Here is a 25,237-nt window from a genome sequence, read left to right as displayed (position 1 = left end):
TCCTTTTGCTTATTATGCATCTTTTAACCCATCACTTAAAGTCAAATTAATACACACAATGATTTTATTATTAATGATTAAGTAATTTTTTGTAGTTTTATGGTAGTATAAGTTTAGCACTATGAAGTCAAGGAAGGGAAGAAGGTCAAAGAACAGAGAAATTAAGGAGCCTATCACACTAGAGCCTAATCTTACTTTCAGTGGTACATCTCCCCGCATCTAATCGAAAATTCAGAATTCTCTTCAAAACATACCAAAAAACACTTCCACAACTACAATTTCCTTTCAATGGCCTCAATGAGGAAACAATTGATTGAGTTGACATGAACTATACTGTAAATGTGTCTCGGTTACACAAGATTGCAACTAAGTGAAACTTTCTTCCTTATTTGCAACTAAGTGAAACATTCTTCCTTATTCAAACATGATGCAATGGTAATTAAGGTGGCGAACAACAAATAAATGAGCATATTCTCATATGATGAGATAAGGATCGGCTCATTTTTTTTTTCAAAAGAAAAAATCAGAATGTAATTATATTAAGATGATATAATTGATCGTCATTACAGTTTTCTCCGTGGAGACATGTTACTGATTGTATGCTATTTTCCTCATAACAGAGAAGATCCTAGACAGAGAAAAACATATATTTGGCCTGCAGTTAGCAACATCAATCTAATGAGGAGAGATATATATGCCGAATTGAAAACCATATTTGGAAAACACATATGAGCCGTAAGTATAGCAAAATGTAGAAGGTGCCAGCCTGATAAGAAGAAAGAGCTACGCCGAAGAGGGCATAAATCCCGAAATGGACACCAAGATGGATTGCAGAGGCATGTTGGAGTTCTGGAATAGGCGATGATTTCTCCAATTCCAGATGTGCCAGCATGTTAAGATGAAGAGTGCGCGCCAGGAGGGCCGCTGAGAGCTCCACCAAAGGAAGGCGTCCAGTACAGAAGGAAAGGACCGATGCGAAAAACCATGAGAGAGTGAGAGCTCATACCAGATTGAAGAAGAGACTACACACTCAAAGAACATGTGGAAGTTTGATTCATGATGTGCTGTGCATAGAAAACACCTGCTCGGACCATGCCAACCTTTTCTTTGGAGAACCTCCCAGGTGAGGTTCTTGTTGGAGAAAAGGAGCCAAGAGAAGAGGATCGCTTTTAGGGGGCAGGGAGCTTTCCAAAGCTTGGTGGGGAAAATAGGGAGAGAAGGCGGGAGGGTAGAAGAAATGAGAGAGTAGATATTTTTGACAGTGAGAGGAAGGGAAGGTTTCAGAAAGGACCAGACCAGCTCATCTTTGGTACCCGATTGAGTGATTCCTATGTGTGAGAAGCTGTTTATAGCAGATTGCCAGAGGGGATGGAGGGGAGGGGGTAAGGCGAGTTGATGATGATTTTTCCAGATAGGCTGGTTGGAGAGCCATGAATCTATAAGCTGCATAGAGTGAGGTAGGGGTGGAAAAGTACCAATCGCACTACTAAAAACTAAAACGAGGAGAATGATGGAAGCTTATAGATGGTTTTAAAGGTATGCACAACATATGAGCCGATCCGGATCGGCTCATATGTTGTGCATACCTTTAAAACCATCTATAAGCTTCCATCATTCTCCTCGTTTTAGTTTTTAGTAGTGCGATTGGTACTTTTCCACCCCTACCTCACTCTATGCATGGTAGCATGAATCCATTCAAGTGAAGTACTCTAATCATGTACAACGCTAAATTAACATTGATGAGTTCCTAAGATCCCTAAATTTTTTCCTCCTCTTTTGATTGTATCTTATCTTAATCTAAAATTTCTAGATTTAATATTAAAATATAATGACAAATCTATTGTTCTTCTAATAAGTATTTTTTTTAAGTATTCAGAAATACAAAACTAAAATTTATTTTTTTATTTTTTTATTTTTTTATCCCTGTGTCCTTATATTCGAGAAACAAGATCTTAGCCCCAAAAAAACAGTTTTAGAACCTAACTCGCTAAAAAAACTCCAAATTTAATTTAAAAAGTAATGGCCAAGATCACTTTTTTTTTAATTAACATGAATCTAGGTTGAGTCCAACCCCGATGTTGTATGAAAGAGCGGTGAGTTTCGCTGGGTGATACCCATGAGATGAGGGTTCAAATCCAATTGAGTATATGTTGACTTGTTGTGTCTTGGCTAGAAGAGTAGGGGATCCCATAGAGGACGTCTCGGCTCTTGTTGAGGCATAAGTTACTTGCTATTGTGCGGCTTCCAGGTTGTTGCACGGCTTCCAGGTTGTTGCACGTAGCCTAGGTTTATAGTGGCAGCCAGTCAAATTTGATCCTAGGTCTGTTCAGAATAACTCTCACCAGTTACCGATTATCCTAGATTCAAAAAAAACACATAAATAACCGTTAGTGTCTTGAGTGGCGTCATCCACGAAGATTGCTCAAAAATTGTCTTATAATGGAACAGTGAAACAAGATCTCAATTGTTCCACGCGTTTTAATATCATTACTCAGCATCACGGAAGACTGATCCGAACTATCCATTATCCATTTTCTCTAATGGATAGAGTGACGATTCAGGGCCATCCGATAAACCTCCTATTAGATTTTCGCGATCATATCCTCTTTCACGTTTCGCTACATATATTAGCCCTCGGCCTTTAGCATTTCCCCGTCTCTTACCTTCATGTGATTGGGTATGCTCCTCCCATTCTTTTTACTGTGGAATTAACCGTTTTGACTAAGTAATCCGAAGCTTCAATTCCATGGTTCATCTCCCCCTTGAACTGGATTATCTACAGCAGAACTAAGGTGGGTTTATTTCATTCAACCTGAATCAATCAATTCTGTATTTGCTGATATTGGAAAACTGCGTTTAATACAAATTCAGCATTTCGCCAAATCTTGAATATGTTTGCATTATCTTTCAGCTTTTGTATTTCCTCCCTTTCTGTTCGGAGGTTTTTATGCGTTTGGGGTTTTCTGTAAATTTGATAATGGGGCACGTTGTACTGTTTTGGTTGATGGGTATATTAAGTTTGTAAGAAATATAACTATTTTCCCAGAATTTAACGTCTGCACCTGTTGTGCATGGCTGGTGGAATGGTTTTCACCAATTGTGTGAATAAATCTTTTTAAGGAATGTTTTAATCAATGCTAAGATCAAATTAAGCTTGTTGCCGATGGGATGTTTGTTCACTGGTCAGGCCGACAGAGCTAACATGTCCAAACGAGGGTTTGATTCTTGATGTGGTCTGGACTCTGGCCCATTGAAGTGGCATGAGCTTCAAGTGATGACGCCGGGTATGAATCTGGGCTGCAGAATAGATAACCTTGGATTGAGCACCCAGGCCAGAGGAAATCCACTCTTTATGGTGGTGCCCCTCTGGACTTGTCACATGTTTCTTCAATCGCTTGCAATAACAGTGCATGTTGGACCAAAATACCAAAACCCATGAGATCCAAGAGAGTAAATTCAGGACCACATATTAGACCCAGTTGAACAAAATACATGCAATACATTAAGTTTATGCGAAAAAAATTGTTTCACAATACAACAGTGTATATTGCATACAAATAGTACAAGAATCATTGGTTTTGGGAAATCTCAGTAACAAGGATACAGGGGCATTTCTGCAGGATATATGCTCTGGTATATATAATTACCATGTGGATTGCAGTTAGACAGGTAATTCAAGTATCTGCTTAATCATTGTCAGAATGTGTACGTAATGCTTTTTCAATCCATGATTTGTTGACTTTTCTATTTTTTTTTTCATGTTTGTTTGAGACAACAGATTTGAATCTTGAATCTCATAGTTTATATAATACTTCTATTCTTTTTTTTTCATGTTTGAATCTTGAATCTCATAGTTTATATAATACTTCTATTCTTTTTTTTTCATGTTTGTTTGACCCAAAGGGTTTGTTTATATAATACTTCTATTTTTTTTTTCCATGTTTGTTTGACCCAAGGAGTTTGAATGTTGAATCTCATAGTTTATATAATACTTCACACCATGGTGATTGCCAATTGAGCTGTCCCTGTGAGAAAACCAATCTGATTTCGCTGTAGAAATCCAACTGATACCCCTTTTGAATGTTTACAGTGGATCGCTGTAAATGGTCATCTATCATTATATTTATATCTGTTGTAAATGGTACTTATTCTAGATTAGGAATGGTGAAGCTGGGATATATCAGACATGTCCTGTTGTAGTTACAATTTCCAGAAATCATGGTTTATGGTTGTCTTATACAAAATCAATCTTTCAATCTTGTTTGTGCAGACAGTTCATAAGTTCAAAGAATTATGCAATTTGGTTGGATAAATTTAATTTAGGCCTGATTTGTTTGAGATATGACTGCTGTTTTTCAGATGGATGCATCAATGCAGTCTATGTCAGCAGTGAATCTGCACCGAGCTCCCTGTCCTCGAGCTCTGCAGTTTCAGCAGATTTCCCAGAAGCTGCCTTTTGTTGTTTTGGAACATAACTCACACTCAACTAGGTTGGTTGCAACCTTGCATTTCACTATCTCGAAGAGAGGGCTTTGCACTGCCTCGAAGAGCAATTTCACTCACAATCCTCTGGTCCCAAAGACTCGGATAAAATCAAATGTTCGTGATTGTAGATTTGCTTATATTGTTATGCAAGGTACTGGTGCAGGAGGATATGCTGCAGCTCTAGTGGAAATTGCACAATCGAATAAAATGCTGGAGACAATCAATGAAGATGTCTGCAAACTTTCGCAGCTGTTGCAGAACCAGGAACTACATGATTTCCTTGTCAAACCCGTCATTCAAGCAGAGAAGAAGAAGAGTATGCTCAAGGCTGTTGCCGATGATGCTCAATTTCAGCCCTGCACACTTATTTTCTTGGATTTTCTTGTTGACAAGAAAAGGATTGACATAATCATGGATATCATGGAGGAATTCCAATCAATTTATACTGAATTGACAGATACTCAAGTTGCAGTTGTTACTTCTGCGATGAAGCTTGGGAACCACCAGATGGCGCAGATAGCTAGGAAGATCCAGAGATTAAGTGGTGCTAGTAATGTGAGACTAAAGAATGCTATTGACCCATCTTTGATTGCCGGTTTCATTATCAGCTATGAGAAAGAGGGCAAGCACATGATAGACATGAGTGTGAAAAGCAAATTGGAGAAGTTAGCAGCTCAAATTGACTCTGCAGAAAGAATTGGAGTATGTAATATATGTTAAAGCATTCTGAATACAAGCAATCAAGTTCTTTGTAGGCAAAGAGCTTCCTTTCTTCCAGTAGTGAGTGGTAATGCCTTGCAAGAATATCTTTGAAATGTTTGAGAAATGCTGGCCTCTCGGTCCTTCACTCCTCTCCACTGGGATCTTCTCTAATGATTGTAGGGCTTGATATTCACTTCCCAAGACTCGTATTGGATATCAAAGTGGAAGGATTTCTTCTATAATTTTCAGTAGTAGCTGAGGTTCTAACTGAAGGGCATAAGGTAAGAGTTGAAAGTAATGTATGGAGAGCAATGGGTCAGTGCTAAATTCTAAGGATGAGTAGTCAACTGAGCGAATTTTGATTAATCTGAAGTTCATGTTGAATTATAACTAATCGCAATCTGTTTATGTAAAAATAAAGTATGTTGAATGACAGATCAAATGCATTTGATGCATGATTATTGTTGTCGAAATTGAACAATTCAACCTTTTGTCGCTCATGCCTGTTTTATAGACCATAATAGTAGAAATCATCGAGAAAATCCAAATTTAATTGTCCAATACACCAAAGAATGAACGGCTTCTTGAAAATGTTTACATGATTACATAAAACCTCATCCTACCTTATCTATAAACATTTTTTTTCTTGTCAAGTAAGAATGGAGCCTTCTATTAACCGTACAAGTACACTACATATGTTACACATCTTTGCAAGTGCAAGGACCCAAACAAGAACCAGCCTGTTGTGGGATTGCCAACAACAGGAAAAACAAAGCTAGGATCAAACCAATACTCACGAATTTCCAAAAACTTGTAAACAGGAAGGAGTGTTAAACTCCCAAGGGCTCTCTGTCATCCACAGACAACTTTAGAGCTTCCGCTAAGCTAACAAACCCCTCCAAAAGTCGTAGAGTTCCGCTAAACTTCCACTAATCCAGACCCAATGGTAACACAAACCACAAGTGAAAAAAATTGAAATCCACCCCGCTAAACGACGGCACTTCATCACCGTTGACCTATCCAAGATCCAACGGTCACAACACTTCCCGACTTCAAAACATGCTCCTCAGCTTTCAACCGTCGATCTCGCTCCACCAGATCAAATGGCTCACACGTATTTCGACCGGTTGACTTGCGCACTTCAAATCCGCCCGAAAAGCGGTTTCCCTCTCTCACCTTGCTGATACGTGTCACTGAATGAATGGAATCGGAGCCAACCGGGAAATACCATTTACGGCTTTTCCTCCGTCCGAAATCCACTTGTGGGTTTCCCAACCCGTTTCTACTACTCCGGACCCGACAGTAGCTCAAACCAAAATTTTTAAAAGTTTGAAATCCGCCCTTCTAAAGAATCGTCAGCCCTTCTGCACCATTGATCTATTCAAGATCCAACAGTCAAAACACTTCCCGACTTTGAAACAAGCTCCTCATCTGTCAACCGTCGATCTCGCTCCACCAGATCTAACGGCTCACACCTATTTCGGCCGGTTAACTTGCGCACTTCAAATCTGCCCAAAAAGCGGTTTCCCTCTCTCACCTCGTTGTTACGTGTCATTGTTTGTATGGAATCGGAGCCAACGGGGAAATACCGCTTACGGCCTTTCCTCAGCTCGAAATCCACTTGTGGGTTTCTCCAACCCACTTCTTCTCATTAACTGTCGGGTAACTCCCTCGCCCAAACACCATAGATCAGACTCAACCGAGATCTATCGGTCCAAAATCAATCTCCACGCCACTGCGTCCTTGGTCTTCCTCCGCTGATCTCGACCATCCGCTCAAATCTGTTGGAATACTGATGCCAATACTATCTGCAGACTGTTGCCACTCAACAAGCAAACAGTTTAAGCATCCATGCACTCCCGCCTGTCTCCTGAGCCTCATCGATCCAGCCTGTCGATCCAACAATCCCTATCTTTGGCAGCCTGACAGAGGCAATCCTCTAACAGTTTGCCTGGGGGTATCAGCTCCCAAATGTGCCGAGTGTCCCTTTCCTTACTGATCACTCCTTCATTCACCAAACAATCAGCTAACATATTAGCTTTTCTTTTCACATGGACAAAGTGTACAGTTTTTAATGTTTGCAGGTGGGTATAAATACAGAGAAAGACCTGTGATAACCTCCAATGTTTCGACACTTTATCTGGTGTCGTCCCATTGCATATTTTCTTGGCCGCTCTAATAATCAATTCTGAATCTGCTTCAATGATGACATTGTGTGAATTTGAGTCCACCAAGATTTCCAGGCATTGCTCTAAGGCCATGAGTTCCGCCATGTTATTAGTGGCCTTCCCCAAGTGGCCATGAAAGATCTCCTTTATTCGTCCCTATTCATCTCTTATAACACCCCCAAAACCAGCTAACCCTGGGTTGCCCTTAGACGCTCCATCTATATTGACTTTTAGGAAACCATGTGGAGGAGGCTTCCAAATATTTATATCTGCATTTATTTGGCTCACACCCTTAATTATGCCCTGTGGGCCTATAGACTGGAGACCCAAATGCAGTAGTATACATGCATCTTGGGGCAGAGGAGGGTCCTTAGGAAGTTTCCACAACAAGCTTCTGACTGTGTCTTTGAGTTGCCTTAGAATTTGATCAACTATATGTTGGGGCTTGCTTACTTTGTTCTTGAAGATCCTACTATTACGTTCTTTCCAAACATCCCAGATAACAAAGCTTGGAACCAGAGTCCAGGCTTTATTGATGATTTCATTCCCTGAGAATTTTTTCCTCCAATTCTTCAAAGTGTTGGAGATGCTGAGTCTATCCCTATCAATGTGCTTAAAGATTCAAGCCACCCATTCCCACACTGTAGAGGTGAAAGGGCAGAGATTGAGAAGGTGACCATCGTTTCCTCTTGTAAGTCACATAGGTAACATTTGGATGGGCCAGTGAAGCCTTTTTTCCGGAGATTCTCCCAAGTTAAAATTTTCCTTTAATGAACTAGCCAAATGAATAACTTTATTTTCATCTAGTGGGGGCTTTTCCAAAGAGTCTTCCATACTTGATCAAGGTTTTGGTAGTTAAACTTTGTTATTACTTGTTTAGCTTCTTTGAGGTTGAAGTTTCCTTCGGTGTTCCTTCCCCATCTTAGTTGGTCAGGCAAGGAGGATACCAAAATCCTCCTATGTTCTAGCTCCTGAGCAAGAGAGTCTGTCTGGGCCTTCGAAGGGCTCTCTTCACTATGGTCTAGATCCTTCCAAATTCTCCATTTTCCATTGTTCCTTACCTAGTCCCAGAAGTCATTTACCATGAGTAGACCTTTGTTATCGGTATCATGCTTGAGAGCTGCTAATTCATCCTTATACACGTTGGGTTCCTGTTGCCAGTTATCCTCCCAAAACCGAGCCAGGTTCCCATCTCGGATCTCCCAGAAACTGTGCTACTGAACAATACCTTTATTTTCCTAAGCAAGGTTCCAAATGTGGGAGCCCTTAATATGCCCTGACATTCGAATGTGATCCTTCTCCTGCCAATTCTTGGCATATTTTTGTTTCCAAAGCTTGGCCCAGGGGGTTGCCGATTCCTTGATCCACCTCCACCAGAGTTTAGCTCCTGAAACTCTACTGAGGGTTTCAGGGTCATGAAGCCCCAAACCACCATGGCTCTTGGGTTTGCAGATCTTGTCCCAGGCCACTAGAGCCCATTTCTTTTTCTCTTCTCCTCTGCCCCATAGAAAATCCCTTTGTATGCTCCTGATCTGTTGTTGAACCCCTTTAGGAGCAGGAAGAGCTGAGAACATGAAAATGGGAATTGCCTACAAGACAGCCTATGTGAGCACAAGGCGCCCCGCCAAATTTAAAGACCTGCATGTCCATTTTCTGATCTTGTCCTGAAGTTTATTTATTATTGGCTCCCAAACTCCCTTGCTTAGAGGCTTATCTGTGAGAGTTATGCCCAAATACTTGGAAGGTAACCGGTCCCTTTGAAACTCGAGAATCCTGGTGATGCTTCTCTGAATAGCAATGTCAATGTTAAAGAAAAAAACTTTTGATTTGTTGAGGCTTACCTCTATGCCAGCTGCCATAGCAAAGTCATTTAAGATTTGTTTGATCGCTCTGGCTTCCCTGACTATGGGTATGCCCTGCAACATTGTGTCATCCACAAATTGTTGATGAGTATTTGCCTCTCCATCCAAGGTGAGTTTGATACCCTAAATTCTTCCTTCAGCATTTGCCATTTGAATCGTTCTGCCTAGCCCTTCCATCATGAGGACAAACAGGAAGGGTGAGAGCGGATCCCCTTATCTGAGACCTCTGGAGGGTGTGAAGGTTCTTGAAGGAGCGCCATTGAGCAGGATGGAAAAACTGGTCGTGGTAACTAGTGCCATAACCCATCTTATCCAGTTTTAGTCGAAGCCATATGCTCTTAAAACTGCCCTTATATAAGACCAACTTAGCTTATCGTAAGCTTTCGCTATGTCCAGCTGAATGATCATACCAGCTTGTTTGTTGCTTTTGAGAGAGTGTACCACCTCGTGAGCTTAGATGATGTTATTGAGGATTTGTCTTCCTTCCACATAGCCTGTTTGCTCCTCTGAGATGAGAGCTGGTAAGAGGGGCTTGAGTCTATTGGCGATCACCTTGGAAATAATTTTGTACACCACATTACATAAAACTATGGGTCTGAAGCCATCCGAAGTCATGGCTTTTTCCTGTTTTGGGATCAAAGCTATGAAGGAAGCATTAAGAGCCTTTAGAACCTTTTTGGATCTTCTTGAGTCTTCCACCACCTCAAGGATATCATGTTTAATTGTTTCCCAACAAGCTTTGAAGAAGTCTACATTGAACCCATCCGGGCCTAGAGATTTTCCATTTTGCATTTCATTAATCACTTCACTGACCTCCTCTTCTGACACTGGCCTGTTAAGATTGTGGTTGTCCTCTCTGGTAACCAGCTGAGGGATGCACTGAGTGAAGTTGTTGATGAACCTGGATCTATCCACCAGAGGCTCCTCTACTATACTGAGGAAGTGTTGAACAAGGACAGATTCCATATCTTTGTGAGAGACGAGTTCTATCCCTTGAGAATCTTTGAGCTTTGTGATTTTGTTGTGTGCCCTGTGATCCATGGTGGATTTATGAAATAACTTCGTGTTTCTTTCTCCCTCTCTAATCCACTGCACCCTCGATTTCTGTCTCCAGAAAATTTCCTCTTGCCTGCACCGATCTTCCCATTCTTCCTGCAAAGAGTCAACTATATTTTTCCGCTCCTCGGTAAAGCCACCTATGATGCTGATCCAATTGATCTCCTGGAGTTTTTGCTCAGCTTCTCTTTTGGCTTTGAATATATTGCCAAATTCCTTTTTGTTCCAATCTTTAAGCCTAGATTTGATATGTTTAAGTTTTTGTTGGAGCAGGAACATTCTAGTGCCTTGAATGTTCAGATCCTCTCTCCACCATTTGTCAATATTGCTAGTGAATTCAGGGTGAGAGAGCCAGGCATTTTCAAATCTGAAGGGTCTATTTTTTGGTGTACCCATAAAAGTGGCTTCTAGTTGTACAGGCCAATGGTCCGAACCTCCAAAGGGAAGAATAGAAGCTGACATGGCAAGGCCTAAAAGAATGAAGTCCTCTGAAATAATAAATATATCAAGTTTAGAGGCAACTTGTGAAGCCCCTCCCTTCTTATTGTTCCAAGTGAAGGTCTCATTGATTGTTTCAGTGTCCACTAACCCCATGTTTCTTATGAAGTTCTGAAAAGACATGGAGTCTCTGCCTAGCTGTCTGATCCCGCCTTTTTTCTCTGTAAGAGATCTTATCATATTGAAATCTCCTGCAACGATCCAGGGCATATTAGGGTGTCTTGCTCTTAGTTCCTCAAGGGAGGTGAGAAACCTGAGTTTATCTTCTAGCTTTTGAGGTCCAAAGACATTTGTGATCATGTATATCTTCTGATCACCTAAAAGTTGACATGCCAAAGAAAGATAGTTCCTGGACGCTTCAACATCCAGGATTCCAAATTTCTGGGGATCCCAGAGTGTAAGAATCCCACCCGCCGAGTTATTTGCTTTAACCTCTAGATATTCATACTTGATTAGCCATTTATTATGAATTTCTCTAATCTTATCCATCAAACATTTTGTCCCCTGAATAAAAACCATATCTGATTTTTCTTCTTTTATTCTATTACTGAGATTTCTTTGTTTCTTTCTATTTCCTATGCCTTTAATATTCCAGGTTGTGAACTTCATTAAGAAAGGTTTGTAAAGGAATAACTAGTGAGATCTTTCATCTTACCTGAGTTGATCAAGAGTTTCCCACATTCGTTTAGCGACTCCTTCTGTTTTTTTCTTCCTCTTTTCCTGCTTGGGTTCTTTGGAGATTGGGCCTATATCTCCTCCATCATTTTGACCCCTCTATGCTCCTGGCTTTCATGATTTCTTTTGACTCCAGAGCCCTTCGGTTGTGATCTCCATAGGAAGAGCTGTTGAACCCTATCATATTCCTCTTTTGGCAGGGAGTCCACTCCTTTGGTCATCCCTTGTTCTAGAAATTTCTCTAGATCTAGATTTTCCCTTTCTAGAATCTCCTGTAGTTCATGGTCCTCCGTTCCCACCTCACTTGGAGTCATCTCATGGTCCCTACTTATCTCCATATTGCTTGGCAGATCCTCCTTTTGCTGGCTGTTTTCTATGATATCTTCCATGCTAACATCCCTTTCCTTCTCAGTGATAATGTTCTCCGTTTCCTGGTTTGTTTCTTTATTTCCATCTTCTTCTTCTAGGATCTTAAAGCTATTGTGGCTCAGTTGTCTTTCCTCATTGATCTTTTATTGTGGCCACTTCCTGTGTTATATACCTAGGGGAGATAATATGGGGTACCAAGGGAGGTACCCAAGGTAATAATGTAATAATGGGATGAACCATAGTAATAAATAAGGTGGTTAACCCATGTCATGTAAGGAACCACAAGTAGTTAATAATAATGTAATGGGCCCATGGTATTAGTTGATGGTATGAGGGAACCATGGTAATGACCCATGGTATTGTATGTATGAGGCCTATATAGAAGCTAGAGACTCCATTTGGAGATATAGTGAAGGATTATTGTATGAACAGGCATATGGCTTGTGGAGTGTTCTCCTTCCTTAAGAAGTGAATGTATGGTGTTGCCCTACCTTAAGAGTTTGATAATAAAGAAGCATTTCTATCTATTTCTATCTTGTTATTCTTGGGTTATTTCTATTATCATAATATTTATGGATTAGATCTACAATAAGTGGTATCAGAGCACTTTCTTAAGCACAAAAGTGGAATTTTTTTTATTTTTTGCAGGGATTTTTGGGTGGCGAGTTTGCAGATCAGATCTGTACATTTTGGTGAAAGATCTGCAAAATATAATTGTAAATCTGTATTCTTTGTGGAAAAATAGCCGATTTCAAAAAAAAAATCGGTTGAATCGGAGTCCGGATAAAGGAGATATCGCTGATCTAAAAATCAGTGGGGTTGCAGACAATTTTCAGGGCAGCGATTTTGCGGCGCAGATCTAGACGTCTTGGTACAAGATCTGAAAAATATAATTGCAGATCTGGATTCTATGTGAAAAAATACCCGATTTCAAAAAAAAAAATCGGTCGAATCGGAGTCCGGATGAGGGAGATATCGCTGATTTAAAATCAGCTATTTTTGCAGAAATTTTGGTGACGGCGGAAGAGTTGCAGCGCAGATCTGAAATTCCAAGTGCCTGGATCACGATTTCTACCACATGGGCAGATGCAAAATGATGGTTCCATTTCCAAAAACAGGTCATAATAGGGATTATGAGCAATATTGACGAAACTGTGACAATTTCAAATTTTCGCCCAGTAAGTGAATTTTTCTCAAACCCTCTTCATGGAAAAGCTATATTTTACAGGGAAAGATGATGGTCCTACTATTGAAGAATTCATACAGAGATACAAGTACATACATGGGACATATTGGAAGGTTCCAATGAAGTTTAATATGAGAGATGAGGCTGAAAAATGGTGGTTATCACTTGACCAAAAGCAATTGACCAAACTTTCAGATACAAAATTTGAAAAACTCGTTTTAGACAAATGGTCTCGGGCTAGAAAAAAGGAGAATGAGACACATAAGGGGTTATTTGCTATAGGTGTCTCCTTATTGCAGGTTCATGGATTGATTCATAAAGAAAAGATCATTGTTTCTATAAATCCTAGTTGCAAGCATAATTTCATCAATGTTAATTTGGCAAAAAAATTGCAAGTTCCAGCGAAACAAATTGAAAGTACACAGGTTGATGATGAGGTTGTTCAAATTTATAAGAATTTGAAACTTTCTATGGATAAGTATGTGTTTCATGGTGATTTTTATGCTTCAAATATGGATAACATGGATGTTGTTTTGGGATACCCTTGGATGGAATTAGTGGGTACTATAAATATTAATGTGCAGAAGAAATTCCTGAAGCTCTGGTATTAAAAGAAGAAAATTACATTACAGGATATTCTCATTAATAAGCAGGTAGAGTCCAAGGAGGTTGAAGCAGAAGATGTTACAGGGACTGACATATCAGATGATGAGTAGTTGATGGTCGACAATCAAACACAAACAGAGGCTGAAGCCGAAAAGGTAATAGGTGCTGACACATCTGATGAGGGTTTAGTGGTTGAAGTCATATTGGAAAAGAAGACACCACAACAGGCACCACAGCAGGGTGAATTAAAGAAAAAGACATCGTGGGTTAAAACTTCAACATATCATCACCCACATCACCCCACAAGACAACCATCAAGATGGAAACCAAGTAGTCACATGACGGATAGCGAGGAGAGAAGATCCACCCACTACACATCAACACAGAAGCGCTGCCACGGTCAACTTCCATCTCAAGCGAGCGAGGCACCAGCGAGATCGAGGGTTCACCTTTCTCTTGGATGGCTAGATGCACGTGCATGGTACCAGTGGACTACTCTTTTGAGTAGATCTTATTATTTATGTTATTCCCATGTTTCGGGGACGAAACGTGCTTAGGGGGGTGGAATGTTATATACCTAGGGGGGATAATATGGGGTACCAAGGGAGGTACCCAAGGTAATAATGTAATAATGGGATGGGCCATAGTAATAAATAAGGTGGTTAACCCATATCATGTAAGGGACCACAAGTAGTTAATAATAATGTAATGGGCCCATGGTATTAGTTGATGGTATGAGGGAACCATGGTAATGACCCATGGTATTGTATGTATGAGGCCTATATAGAGGCTAAAGATTCCATGTGGAGATATAGTGAAGGATTATTGTATGCACAGGCATATGGCTTGTGGAGTGTTCTCCTTCCTTAAGGAGTGAATGTATGGTGTTGCCCTACCTTAAGGGTTTTGATAATAAAGAAGCATTTCTATCTATTTCTCTCTTATTGTTTATGGTTTTATTGCTATTATCTTATATTTCTGGGTTAGATCTATAACATCCTGCCTTTCCCTTTGCCCCCAACCTTAGTGAAACCCTCAGGATTTTTATCCGCCGTTGTTTTCACATTTCTCTCCATATTGTTTGTTGGGCAGTGTCTGTATAGATGCCCATGTTCATGGCATTTGCGACACCTAAATGGGATGTGCTCATAGTCCACCACCTGCACCCATTCTTCATCATATACTTCTAAAATTATCGCGTCCGAAAGTGCTCCAGATAAGTCCATTTCCACACATATCCGAACAAAGGAGGTATATTTTCCTTTCAGAGTCGCATCTAAGATCTTTAGGAAATGCCCCAATTTGTTGCCTATTGTTTTCAAAGATTCTAGTAGCCAATAATCCAGAGGAAGGGAGTATAGTCTGATCCATATCGATACTGATGTGAATGTTTCACGTTCTGGGACAAAGTTCATCATCCATGGCCGCTTGTAGAGGCCTGCAGCCGCGTAAAAGTATGGTCCTCCTTCGAATACTCTATCTTTATCCTCTAGGCTTGTGAACACTACTGTGAAGAAACCCTTAGATCCCATATGAAGATTTATTTCTCCCTTTGGTTTCCAGTGGCTCCTTATCCATACGTGCAACGCCCTCTCCATCGGCCATAACCCCATGAATTTGCATATAACCGCATATTCCGCCATATGATCCCTATGCGCTTGTAGCGTTGGGTCGCTTAAGATGACCTGGGGAATGATGTTCGACTTGGGTTTGCATACCCCAGTTGTCCTTGTGGAAGTTGTTTTTTGACTGCTACCCCCTTTCTCCTTCTCCTTACTAGCTTCCTGCTGATCCCCTTCCTGTTCATGAGGTCTATTTCTTCCCAATATTTCCGTGTTACTTGCCTCTATTGTCTTCTCCAGAGGTTTCTTGAAACGTTGCTTTCCAGCGTCCTTGCTTCTATCCGTGACTGCTTGACTGTAGGAGGGAGCAGCACTCCCCCCTACGCCTCTCGCCATGGTACCCAACGTCAAACCCTAACACCAACCCTGGATCAAGTTGCAGAGCCTCCCTCGTATCTTCTGCAGAGCCTCCCACCTTATCTATGAACTTACTAATCATAGAGAAACTGATATAAATTTAAGAGTAGACTTTATTTTTTTTTAAATGTAGTTGGATTGGGATCTAAATCCTAGTTGCTACCAACTACACATTAAGGTTGGGGTCACATCATGCCACTTAAGGATGGGACTTCTTATTCTTCTAAGGCTCTTTTATGGTTGAAATCTCTAAAGCAATGAGTGTGGACCTTCTTAGCTGCAGTGAGAATATGGTTATCTAATAAAGATGAAGTGGTGTTGCCAACTCAAAATAAAATAAAATATACAGTATTTATGCAGTGTTTTTTTCGTCTTGGGCATGCCATGGTATCATGAAATTTTCTATATAATTTTTAATGTGTTTTATGGATTTTTCTATACAATTTTTAAATTGGATACTACATATTGTCATTCTTTAGTAGATTCTTGACCCAAGAAGGCGATGGCGACTAGGTTTTTGTCTTTGAGCTCTCTGTTTTCCGTCGTCATGCACAAGTTTCTTGTTGCCTATTATGAATAAAATATATAGAAAATAATGTAAATGATAATAATCCTAAATAATCATAATTAATTAGTAATTAGTACTAAAGGGCATGTCTAATAGGACATGACCTTCCGTGAAGAGGCACCTGCTTAGCTATATAAGCAGGCCTCATTTGTAACATTGATCATCATTCTTATTCATTCATACATTTTTAAGATATTCTTGTATCTCAATGGAGATCTACATATTCCAAGTCTTCTGGAGTATTTAATCTGAAGAACGAACTTTGTTCGTTCCATTTGGTATGAGAGCACATTAGCTGATTACCAGGCCTTTGGCCATCAACTCTTCGTCTCGTGCCATTGGAATTCAGACTTTTAGCCACAAGAAGTTTTTGGAGGTTCTCCAGAGTTAATGTCAGGCCATTGGTCATTTAAAAAGAAAGAGAGAGAGAAAGAAAGTTTGAGATATATATTTAAACAAAAAAACTATGTTTAAAAAAAAAAAGTTAAACAAATTTATATTACAAAATATATATATGAATAAAAAAATTAAAAAGAGAAAAGGGCGATATTTTTTTTTAACAAAAACAAAACTAGTCAACAATCAACCATTGCAGCCCACAGACAAATAGCCATAACCCGACCTTAGTAAGCCACCTCATATGTTTCCGCTCTAGTCGTTCGACATTGTAACCGCTCGGCTCAGAATCCAACGAGCCAGTTCAAATCTGCACGGTCTCAGCCATACATCACCTAAACCACCATCTTTGATGTATAGTGTCCCCCCCATCAACATACACAACATTTCACAATTGCATACACCTTTCTGCGCCACGTCACAACGCTTATGCCCAACCTAGCTGCCACAATTCCCTTTCATTATCCCTATGCACACCGTCGTCGTCAGCTCTTCGCATGTCATCGTTGGAGCACCTATTGACTTCGGCTATAACAACGACATTCGACACATTGCCATTGTCCAGCATTCGTCGTCGTTTTCCGCCACCATCTTGCAACAACCACTTTACTTTTATTCCACCATCCACACTACCACACGACACCCGAGTACTCCAACTATTTACCATTTCGTGCCTACACGACACCACCGTGTTCCAGCACTCGACTAACACGTCCATATCCATCAATTCCCGACCATCTGCACCCATTCTCAATCATCACGTCCTTTTGCCAAGCAGTGTCCCCATTATCACTTCTCTATCTGACCAGCGTTCATTTGAAGGCTCTGTGGGGTCACGTTTAAAAGTCAAAGAGTTCGATTATCGTGGAAGGCATTCACGATCCGTGCATATATATTTTGAAAGAGTTTTAAAGTCTTTTAAAAAGGGATTATCCCATACATATGTGAAGTGAGCCCCTTAAGAAAGTATTTTTTAGAGTTATAATAATTTTTAAAAATGGATTTATGAAAGGTTTTTTTAAGTGTTTTTTTAATAATAAAAAAAAACACAAAGAAGGTTTTTCTTGATTAAAAAAAAAAAAATTATTAAAAAAAACAAAGGTGCCAAGGGTTTTATCTGAGCTATTATTAAAATTGAAGAAGGTTTTTATAATACCTAAATAAAAATGTATTAAAAGCAAATATTAGAGTATTTTTTCGAAGGCAAAAAATGAAGTCTAATTCAGAAATGAAGGCCGAAAGATTCCCAAAAATTAAATATAACTATGCCTTAGCGCTATTTAGAATTAAAGGGTCTATTGTGGGAAAGATGTTACTATCGCTATCTCACCAACTGAAAATAAAAATTATATAAAAATAAAAGAAATTCAAATATAATTGAAAATTTTGACTATTTTAACAACAAAGTATATGACATAATCAATTTACAATTAAACGTTGGAGATTATACATTCGTATCACAATTCTTAGTTCAAAGCCTATGGAGCGATCAAGGTGACATTATTTTAGGTTCACCCTGGATGGAAACCCTTGATTCCTTCATCCTGAATACAAAAAAGAAGTTTTTGACATTTTCTTACAAAAAGAAAAAAAAAACAACACTACAGAATGTCACTGTGAAGCCAAATTCAGTAACACCAGAAGACACCCAAAATATTTCAAAAGTAATTTTTCAAGAAGATAAAAAAGTATTACAAAATATGCAAAATGAAATTGACAAAATCATGATTGATAGAAATGAAAAAGTCTTGCGACTTAAAGATCACGGCGAAAAATACTAACACACATTAAAAAGCTTAAGAAGGACAAGAAGTTGTTAAAAGACAAGTTAGAACAACTTCAAGAAGTAGTATCGAAGTCTTCAGTCGTTTTAGCCCGAGTTGAAGAAAATGGAATGAATATCAATCCAGTGAATATCACAACTCAAGAAGAAGAGACATGACTTAAAGAAAAACACACTTAGATGTTGAGATGAAGAAAATTCCAAGTGAAGATTTTGTAACCAACTTGACGACATCAAACCCTGAAATCAATCAAAATCTTGCCACACACATGATAAGGGAAACCAAAATAACTCTTTATCTACATCTCAATCATAAGACCAAATATTTCAATCAATATACGAATATGTATCACTCAAAACATAAACAACAAACTTATGTTCCAAAGAATACTGAAGTGCGCACAACTCAGTTCTGTGATAACAGTGCATCACAATTTTCCAAACACCGCAAGATTCCATAGAAGATTGATCTAGGATGGTTTGATCCCTTCTCAGTGCGACAATTGTGTTTGCCACATATAGGATCATATCAACTTGTATCGACAAAGATGACGGTTCTGATACAAGAAGACATTCAAAACCGAAAAAGAGATCAAGCCATTTTCATCAACAAACTTTGATGACAGCTTTTTGAGGAGGAAGGAAATGTTACGAATAAAATATATAGAAAATAATGTAAATGATAAACAATGTAAACTTTGAAATGGGAACTATAAACTCAAAACAGGAACTCTAGCCCAAAAACCCGGAAAAACATGAAAAACAATGCTAAAAACGAAAAGTGTGTATACTGGAATGATGGTTTTTTCTTTTAGGGTCAATTTTGAACATGTTTTCAAAATAGCAGTGAAAACCATTTTTTTTGTGGAAAAATTATGCAAAAAACACCCTAGAAATGAAAAGTATTGATAGTGGAATGATGGTTTTTTCTTAGTGTTAATTTTCAACATTTTTAAAAAATGCCAGTAAAACCGAATTTAAAATTTCGATTTTTTTTTTTTTGAGATTGTTAAAAAAATAATTTTCTTTAAAAAAAAAAGACTCACACTACCCTATAAAAATATAAATATAATTTTGATTCAAATTAAAAAATTAAAATTATTATTATTATTATATAACGCTCATAACATATTTCATGAAAAATACTTAAAAATATTAACATTATGTGTATATTTTTTTAAATTGAATGTCTTAGTTTATATCAATACATCATACCCCTATATATATATATATATATAAAGTTTGTTGTTCTATGGTTGAAAATCATAATGGGTGACACTAGAATAAATGATACTTTGCTGGAATTTAGAGGAATTATATTCAAATTAAAATTCCTAAATTTAAAATATATTGGCAGCCGGGGGATTCCGGGAATCGCCCAACGTAAACGAGAAAAGCTTTGATATTGTTATGTTGTAATTATTATAACTGTAACCACTCCAAAATGATGCATGTAGATTTATTTGATTCTATATTAATATTAAAGTGTCATGTTATTTGATTCCCTGTTAATGTTACTGAAGTTACTATTTTATCATTTTAACTGTTGGATTTTTGAATGAGGAATTAATAAAGCAGATTAACAACTTTGGTATCACTTAAAATATAATGATAATAGTTTGGACATTCAGGGTTTTGATTTAACCTAAAACATTAGGGATTGAGATTAGTTGCTTCTGGTTGGAAAATAACATTTTTTTAAATTAATAAATAAGTATTGATAAATAAAGTTTGTTGTTCTATGGTTGAAAATCATAATGGGTGACACTAGAATAAATGATACTTTGCCAGAATTTAGAGGAATTAGATTCAAATTAAAATTCCTAAATTTAAGATATATTGGCAGCCGAGCGATTCCGGGAATCGCCCAAAGTAAACGAGAAAAGCTTTGATCTTGTTATGTTGCAATTATTATCACTGTAACCACTTCAAAATGACGCGTGTAGATTTATTTGATTCCCTATTAATGTTAAAAAAGTATCATGTTATTTGATTCTCTGTTAATGTTACTAAAGTTACTATTTTATCATTTTAACTCTAGGATTTTTAAATAAGGAATTAATAAAGTGGATTAACAACTTTGGTATCACTTAAAATATAATAATAATAGTTTGGACATGAAGGGTTTTGATTTAACCTAAAACAATAGGGATTGAGATTAGTTGATTCTAGTTGGAAAATAATTTCTTTTAATTAATAAATAAGTATTAACAAATAAAGATTGTTGTTCTATGCTTGAAAATCATAATGGGTGACACTAGAATAAATGATACTTCGCCGGAATTTAGAGGAATTAGATTCAAATTAAAATTCCTAAATTTCAAATATGTTAGCAGTCGGGCGATTCCCAGAATCGCCCAACATAAACGAGAAAAGCTTTGATTTTGTTATGTTGCAATTATTATAACTGTAACCACTCAGAAATGATGCGTGTAGATTTATTTGATTCCCTATTAATGTTAAAAAAGTATCATGTTATTTGATTCCTGTTAATGTTACTGAAGTTACTATTTTATCATTTTAACTCTTGGATTTTTAAATGAGGAATTAATAAAGTGGATTAACAACTTTGGTATCACTTAAAATATAATGATAATAGTTTGGACATTAAGGGTTTTGATTTAACCTAAAACATTAGGGATTGAGATTAGTTGATCCTTTTCGGAAAGTAATATTTTTTGAATTAATAAATAAAGTTTGTTGTTCTATGGTTGAAAATCATAATGGGTGACACTAGAATAAATGATACTTTGCCGGAATTTAGAGGAATTAGATTCAAATTAAAATTCCTAAATTTAAAATATATTGGCAGTCGGGCGATTCCCGGAATCACCCAACGTAAACGAAAAAAGCTTTGATCTTGTTATGTTGCAATTATTATAATTGTAACCACTCCAAAATGATGCATGTAGATTTATTTGATTCCCTATTAATGTTAAAAAAGTATCATGTTATTTGATTCATGTTAATGTTACTGAAGTTACTATTTTATCATTTTAACTCTTGGATTTTTAAATGAAGAATTAATAAAGTGGATTAACAACTTTGATATCACTTAAAATATAATGATAATAGTTTGGACATTAAGGGTTTTGATTTAACCTAAAACATTAGGGATTGAGATTAGTTGATTCTGGTTGGAAAATAATATTTTTTTGAATTAATAAATAAGTATTAATAAATAAAGTTTGTTGTTCTATGGTTGAAAATCATAATGGGTGACACTAGAATAAATGATACTTTGCCGGAATTTAGAATAATTAGATTCAAATTAAAATTCCTGAATTTAACTGGGAATCACCCAACGTAAACGACAAAAGATTTCATCTTGTTATGTTGCAATTATTATAATTGTAACCACTCCAAAATGATGCATGTAGATTTATTTGATTCCCTATTAATGTTTAAAAAGTATCATGTTATTTGATTCCGTGTTAATGTTACTGAAGTTACTATTTTATCATTTTAACTCTTGGATTTTTAAATGAGGAATTAATAAAGTGGATTAACAACTTTGGTATCACTTAAAATATAATGATAATAGTTTGGACATTAAAGGTTTTGATTTAACCTAAAACATTAGGGATTGAGATTAGTTGACTATCGTTGGAAAATAATATTTTTTTGAATTAATAAATAAAGTTTGTTGTTCTATGCTTGAAAATCATAATGGGTGACACTAGAATAAATGATACTTTGCTAGAATTTAGAGGAATTAAATTCAAATTAAAATTCATAAATTTAAAATATATTGGCAGCTGGGCAATTCTCGGAATTGCCCAACGTAAACGAAAAAAGCTTTGATCTTGTTGTGTTGTAATTATTATAATTGTAACCACTCCAAAATGATGCACATAGATTTATTTGATTCCCTATTAATGTTAATAAAGTATCATGTTATTTGATTCTTGTTAATGTTACTGAAGTTACTCTTTTATCATTTTAACTCTTGGATTTTTAAATGGGGAATTAATAAAGTGGATTAACAACTTTGATATCACTTAAAATATAATGATAATAGTTTGGACATTAAGGGTTTTGATTTAACCAAAAACATTAGGGATTGAGATTAGTTGATTCTCGTTGGAAAATAATAATTTTTTGAATTAATAAATAAGTATTAATAAATAAAGTTTGTTGTTCTATGGTTGAAAATCATAATGGGTGACACTAGAATAAATGATACTTTGCCAAATTTATTTCCAAGTTCTCGAAGAAAAAGAAGGGGTTACAAAGGCAGATCAAATAGAAGAAGATAATCCAGTGGAGGAGGGGACAGCAGAATATAAAGATCAAGCACAAGATAATATTAAACAGAAAGAAACTATGATGAATGAAACATAGCTAGAGATGGACCATGAAATGACCCAGAGTGAGATGGAAATGAAGGATCATGAACTACAGGAAATACTTGAGAAAGAGAACCTAGATCTAGAAGGTTTCTTGGATCAAGGAACCAGGGAAGGCGTAGATTCGTTACCACCAGAGGATTTTAGCAGAGTTCAGTAGTTGTTTTTATGGAAAACTCAAACCAAGGGAATGCAAGGGCAAAGAAACAAGGAAAGACTGGGTAGCGAAGGTGTGAAAACGATGAAAACCACACCAGGATTAGCACCCAGAAACCCAGGAAAAAAAAGAGGCAGAAAAAAGCAGAATGAGCTTTTAATGGAATGTGGAAAGCTAACGATAGATTCAGGTAAGATGAAAGACCTAACCAGATAATCCTTTACAAATCTTTAGTAATGATGTTTACTTCTTGGAATATTAGGGATCTAAGTAGTAAAAGAAAACAAAGACTATTGAGTAATAGAATGAAACAAGTAGCTCCGGATGTGATCTTCATCCAGGAAACCAAATGTTCCATTCAAAAAATAAAAGAATTCACAGCAAATGGCTCAATATATTTGATTTTCTAGAAGTCAAAGCAGAGAATACTGCAGGAGGGGTTCTCACTCTTCGGAATCCCCAAAAAATTGGTATAACAGATGTTGAAGCATCCAGAGATTATTTATCTGTGGTCATTCAGCTTGTGGGAGACAAGAAAACCTACCTGCTAACAAATGTGTATGGTCCTCAAAGAATAGATGAGAAACTTAGGTTTCTAAATTCGCTGGTGGATCTCAAAGAAAGACATGCAGGATTGCCATGGATTTTGGGGGGTGATTTCAACATGATCAAATCACTTTCAGAGAAAAAGGGGGAACCAGAATTACAAGTAAAGATTTGGTAGCTTTTCAAACCTTCATAGATAATATGAAATTAGTGGACATTGTAACAAGTAATGGGCTCTTTACATGGAACAACAAAAGAGGAGGTGAGTCTCGGGTGGCCTCAAAATTAGACAGATTCATGATCTCAGAGGATCTTATGCTCATAGACAAGGAAATGACAACAAGAGTTCTCCCTTTCAGAGGCTCAGATCACTGGCTGGTTCAACTGGAGGTGTAGGGCATTGGAACCCCCAGGAACAGACCTTTTAGATTTGAGAACATTTGGCTCTCACAACCAGATTTCATTAGTAACATTGCAACCTGGTGGTCAGAAGATTTAAATATTCAGGGCTCAAGAATTTTCCTTCTTCATAAAAGACTAAAACACATCCAGGTCAGGCTCAAAGACTGGAATAGAAATGAATTTGGCAATATTTTTGAAGCTAAAGAATCTATTGAAGATAAAATGTAGGTACTCAATCAAGCGTTGTTGGGACTCATAAATGTCATATTTTCATCCACCTTTTTCTTCACTATTCCTTACATTTGATCATCCCATTAACCTTTTATCATATCATTTTCATAAATACATTTGGGTTTCACCTTCTTATTTTCCATTTTATTCATTTTTGTATTACAAGTGAATTTATGATTAATTATTAGAAAATATACATATTTTTATATATATCTCAAGAATATGTGAGTTTTGTAATGTGTAGGAAATATGTGAAGAATTAATTCCAAGAGACTTATCCATATCTCCTCCACCATATTAAGGAGATAATTACGCAAGCCTATTCCTAAGGAGAAAAGCATGGAGGATTTAGTTGGCATATCTTATCCAATTCCTAAGGAGAAAAGCATGGAGGATTTGGTTGGCATATCTTATCCAATTCCTAAGGAGAAGATCATGAAGGATTTGGTTGGCATATCTTATCCAAGATATGTGAGCGATTTATGGAGGATTCAAAGGGATCATATTTTGTAATAATGGGAAAGTAGTTAAAAATGCTTGAGAGATTTGTGGGATCATATTTTGTAATAATGGGAAAGTAGATTAGTGGATGATCATTATGAGTTTGTTACTCATCTCATTGTATAAATAGGAGTACAATCTCCTCCATTTGTAATCTGGAAGTTTTTGTAATCTAGACGTTTTTGTAATCTTAGAATCTTGGAATAAAGGATCATACTTCAATTTTGCTTCAACATCTGAGTCTCCATTGAAGTGGTGTGCTTGTGGAGTTATGGAGGGCCCCCATGGCCTCACTTGCATGCTTATTTGTTTATAATTTACTTTATGTTTTTGTTTGATTTCAGCTTTCAAGTTTTCTTAAATGTTCTAATATTGGAAGGATCTTATTTGAAGGTGTTCTTGTAAGAGAACCATAAGATCTCAGACAATTATTAGATCTAGGTTTATTTCATTTCAGCTTTTAATTTCTTATTAGATGTTCTAATGTTGGAAGAGATTTTGTAGAAAGTATCCTTGTAAGAGAATCATAGATCTCAAAAAATTGTTAGATCTAGGCTTGATTAGTTATTAGGAATCTTTCTAGATCTATATATTTTAGATAAGCACTTCTAAGTTTACCTTCCCGAGTTGACATTAAATTAAACTCTAATTTGCATCCGCATTTTAGACCACACATTTTGGCGCCGTTGCCGGGGAAGTGCAACTAGAAGGATTTAGT

General features: G+C 37.2%; 1 protein-coding gene across 1 annotated transcript; it reads left to right on the top strand.

Annotated features, from left to right (window-relative positions):
- The first annotated feature begins 2,569 nt into the window (after positions 1–2,569).
- LOC149245140 (ATP synthase delta chain, chloroplastic-like) lies at positions 2,570–5,446 on the top strand. The gene is made up of 2 exons (XM_089457672.1): positions 2,570–2,792; positions 4,360–5,446. The coding sequence occupies exon 2, from the start codon at positions 4,360–4,362 to the stop codon at positions 5,203–5,205; it is 846 nt and encodes a 281-aa protein (XP_089313798.1). The 5' UTR covers positions 2,570–2,792; the 3' UTR covers positions 5,206–5,446.
- The last annotated feature ends 19,791 nt before the right edge of the window (positions 5,447–25,237 follow it).

The sequence above is a fragment of the Pinus tabuliformis genome, chromosome 7, assembly GCF_031772625.1.
Source record: "Pinus tabuliformis cultivar Carrire ecotype Pingquan chromosome 7, CPIR1, whole genome shotgun sequence".
Classification (NCBI taxonomy): Eukaryota; Viridiplantae; Streptophyta; class Pinopsida; order Pinales; family Pinaceae; genus Pinus; species Pinus tabuliformis.
Note: the sequence above shows the minus strand (reverse complement) of the source record. Positions and strands in the feature narration are given on the sequence as shown.

Coding starts and splice junctions, on each gene's coding strand:
- LOC149245140 (XM_089457672.1), top strand. CDS start 4,360: ATGGATGCATCAATGCAGTCTATGTCAGCAGTGAATCTGCACCGAGCT.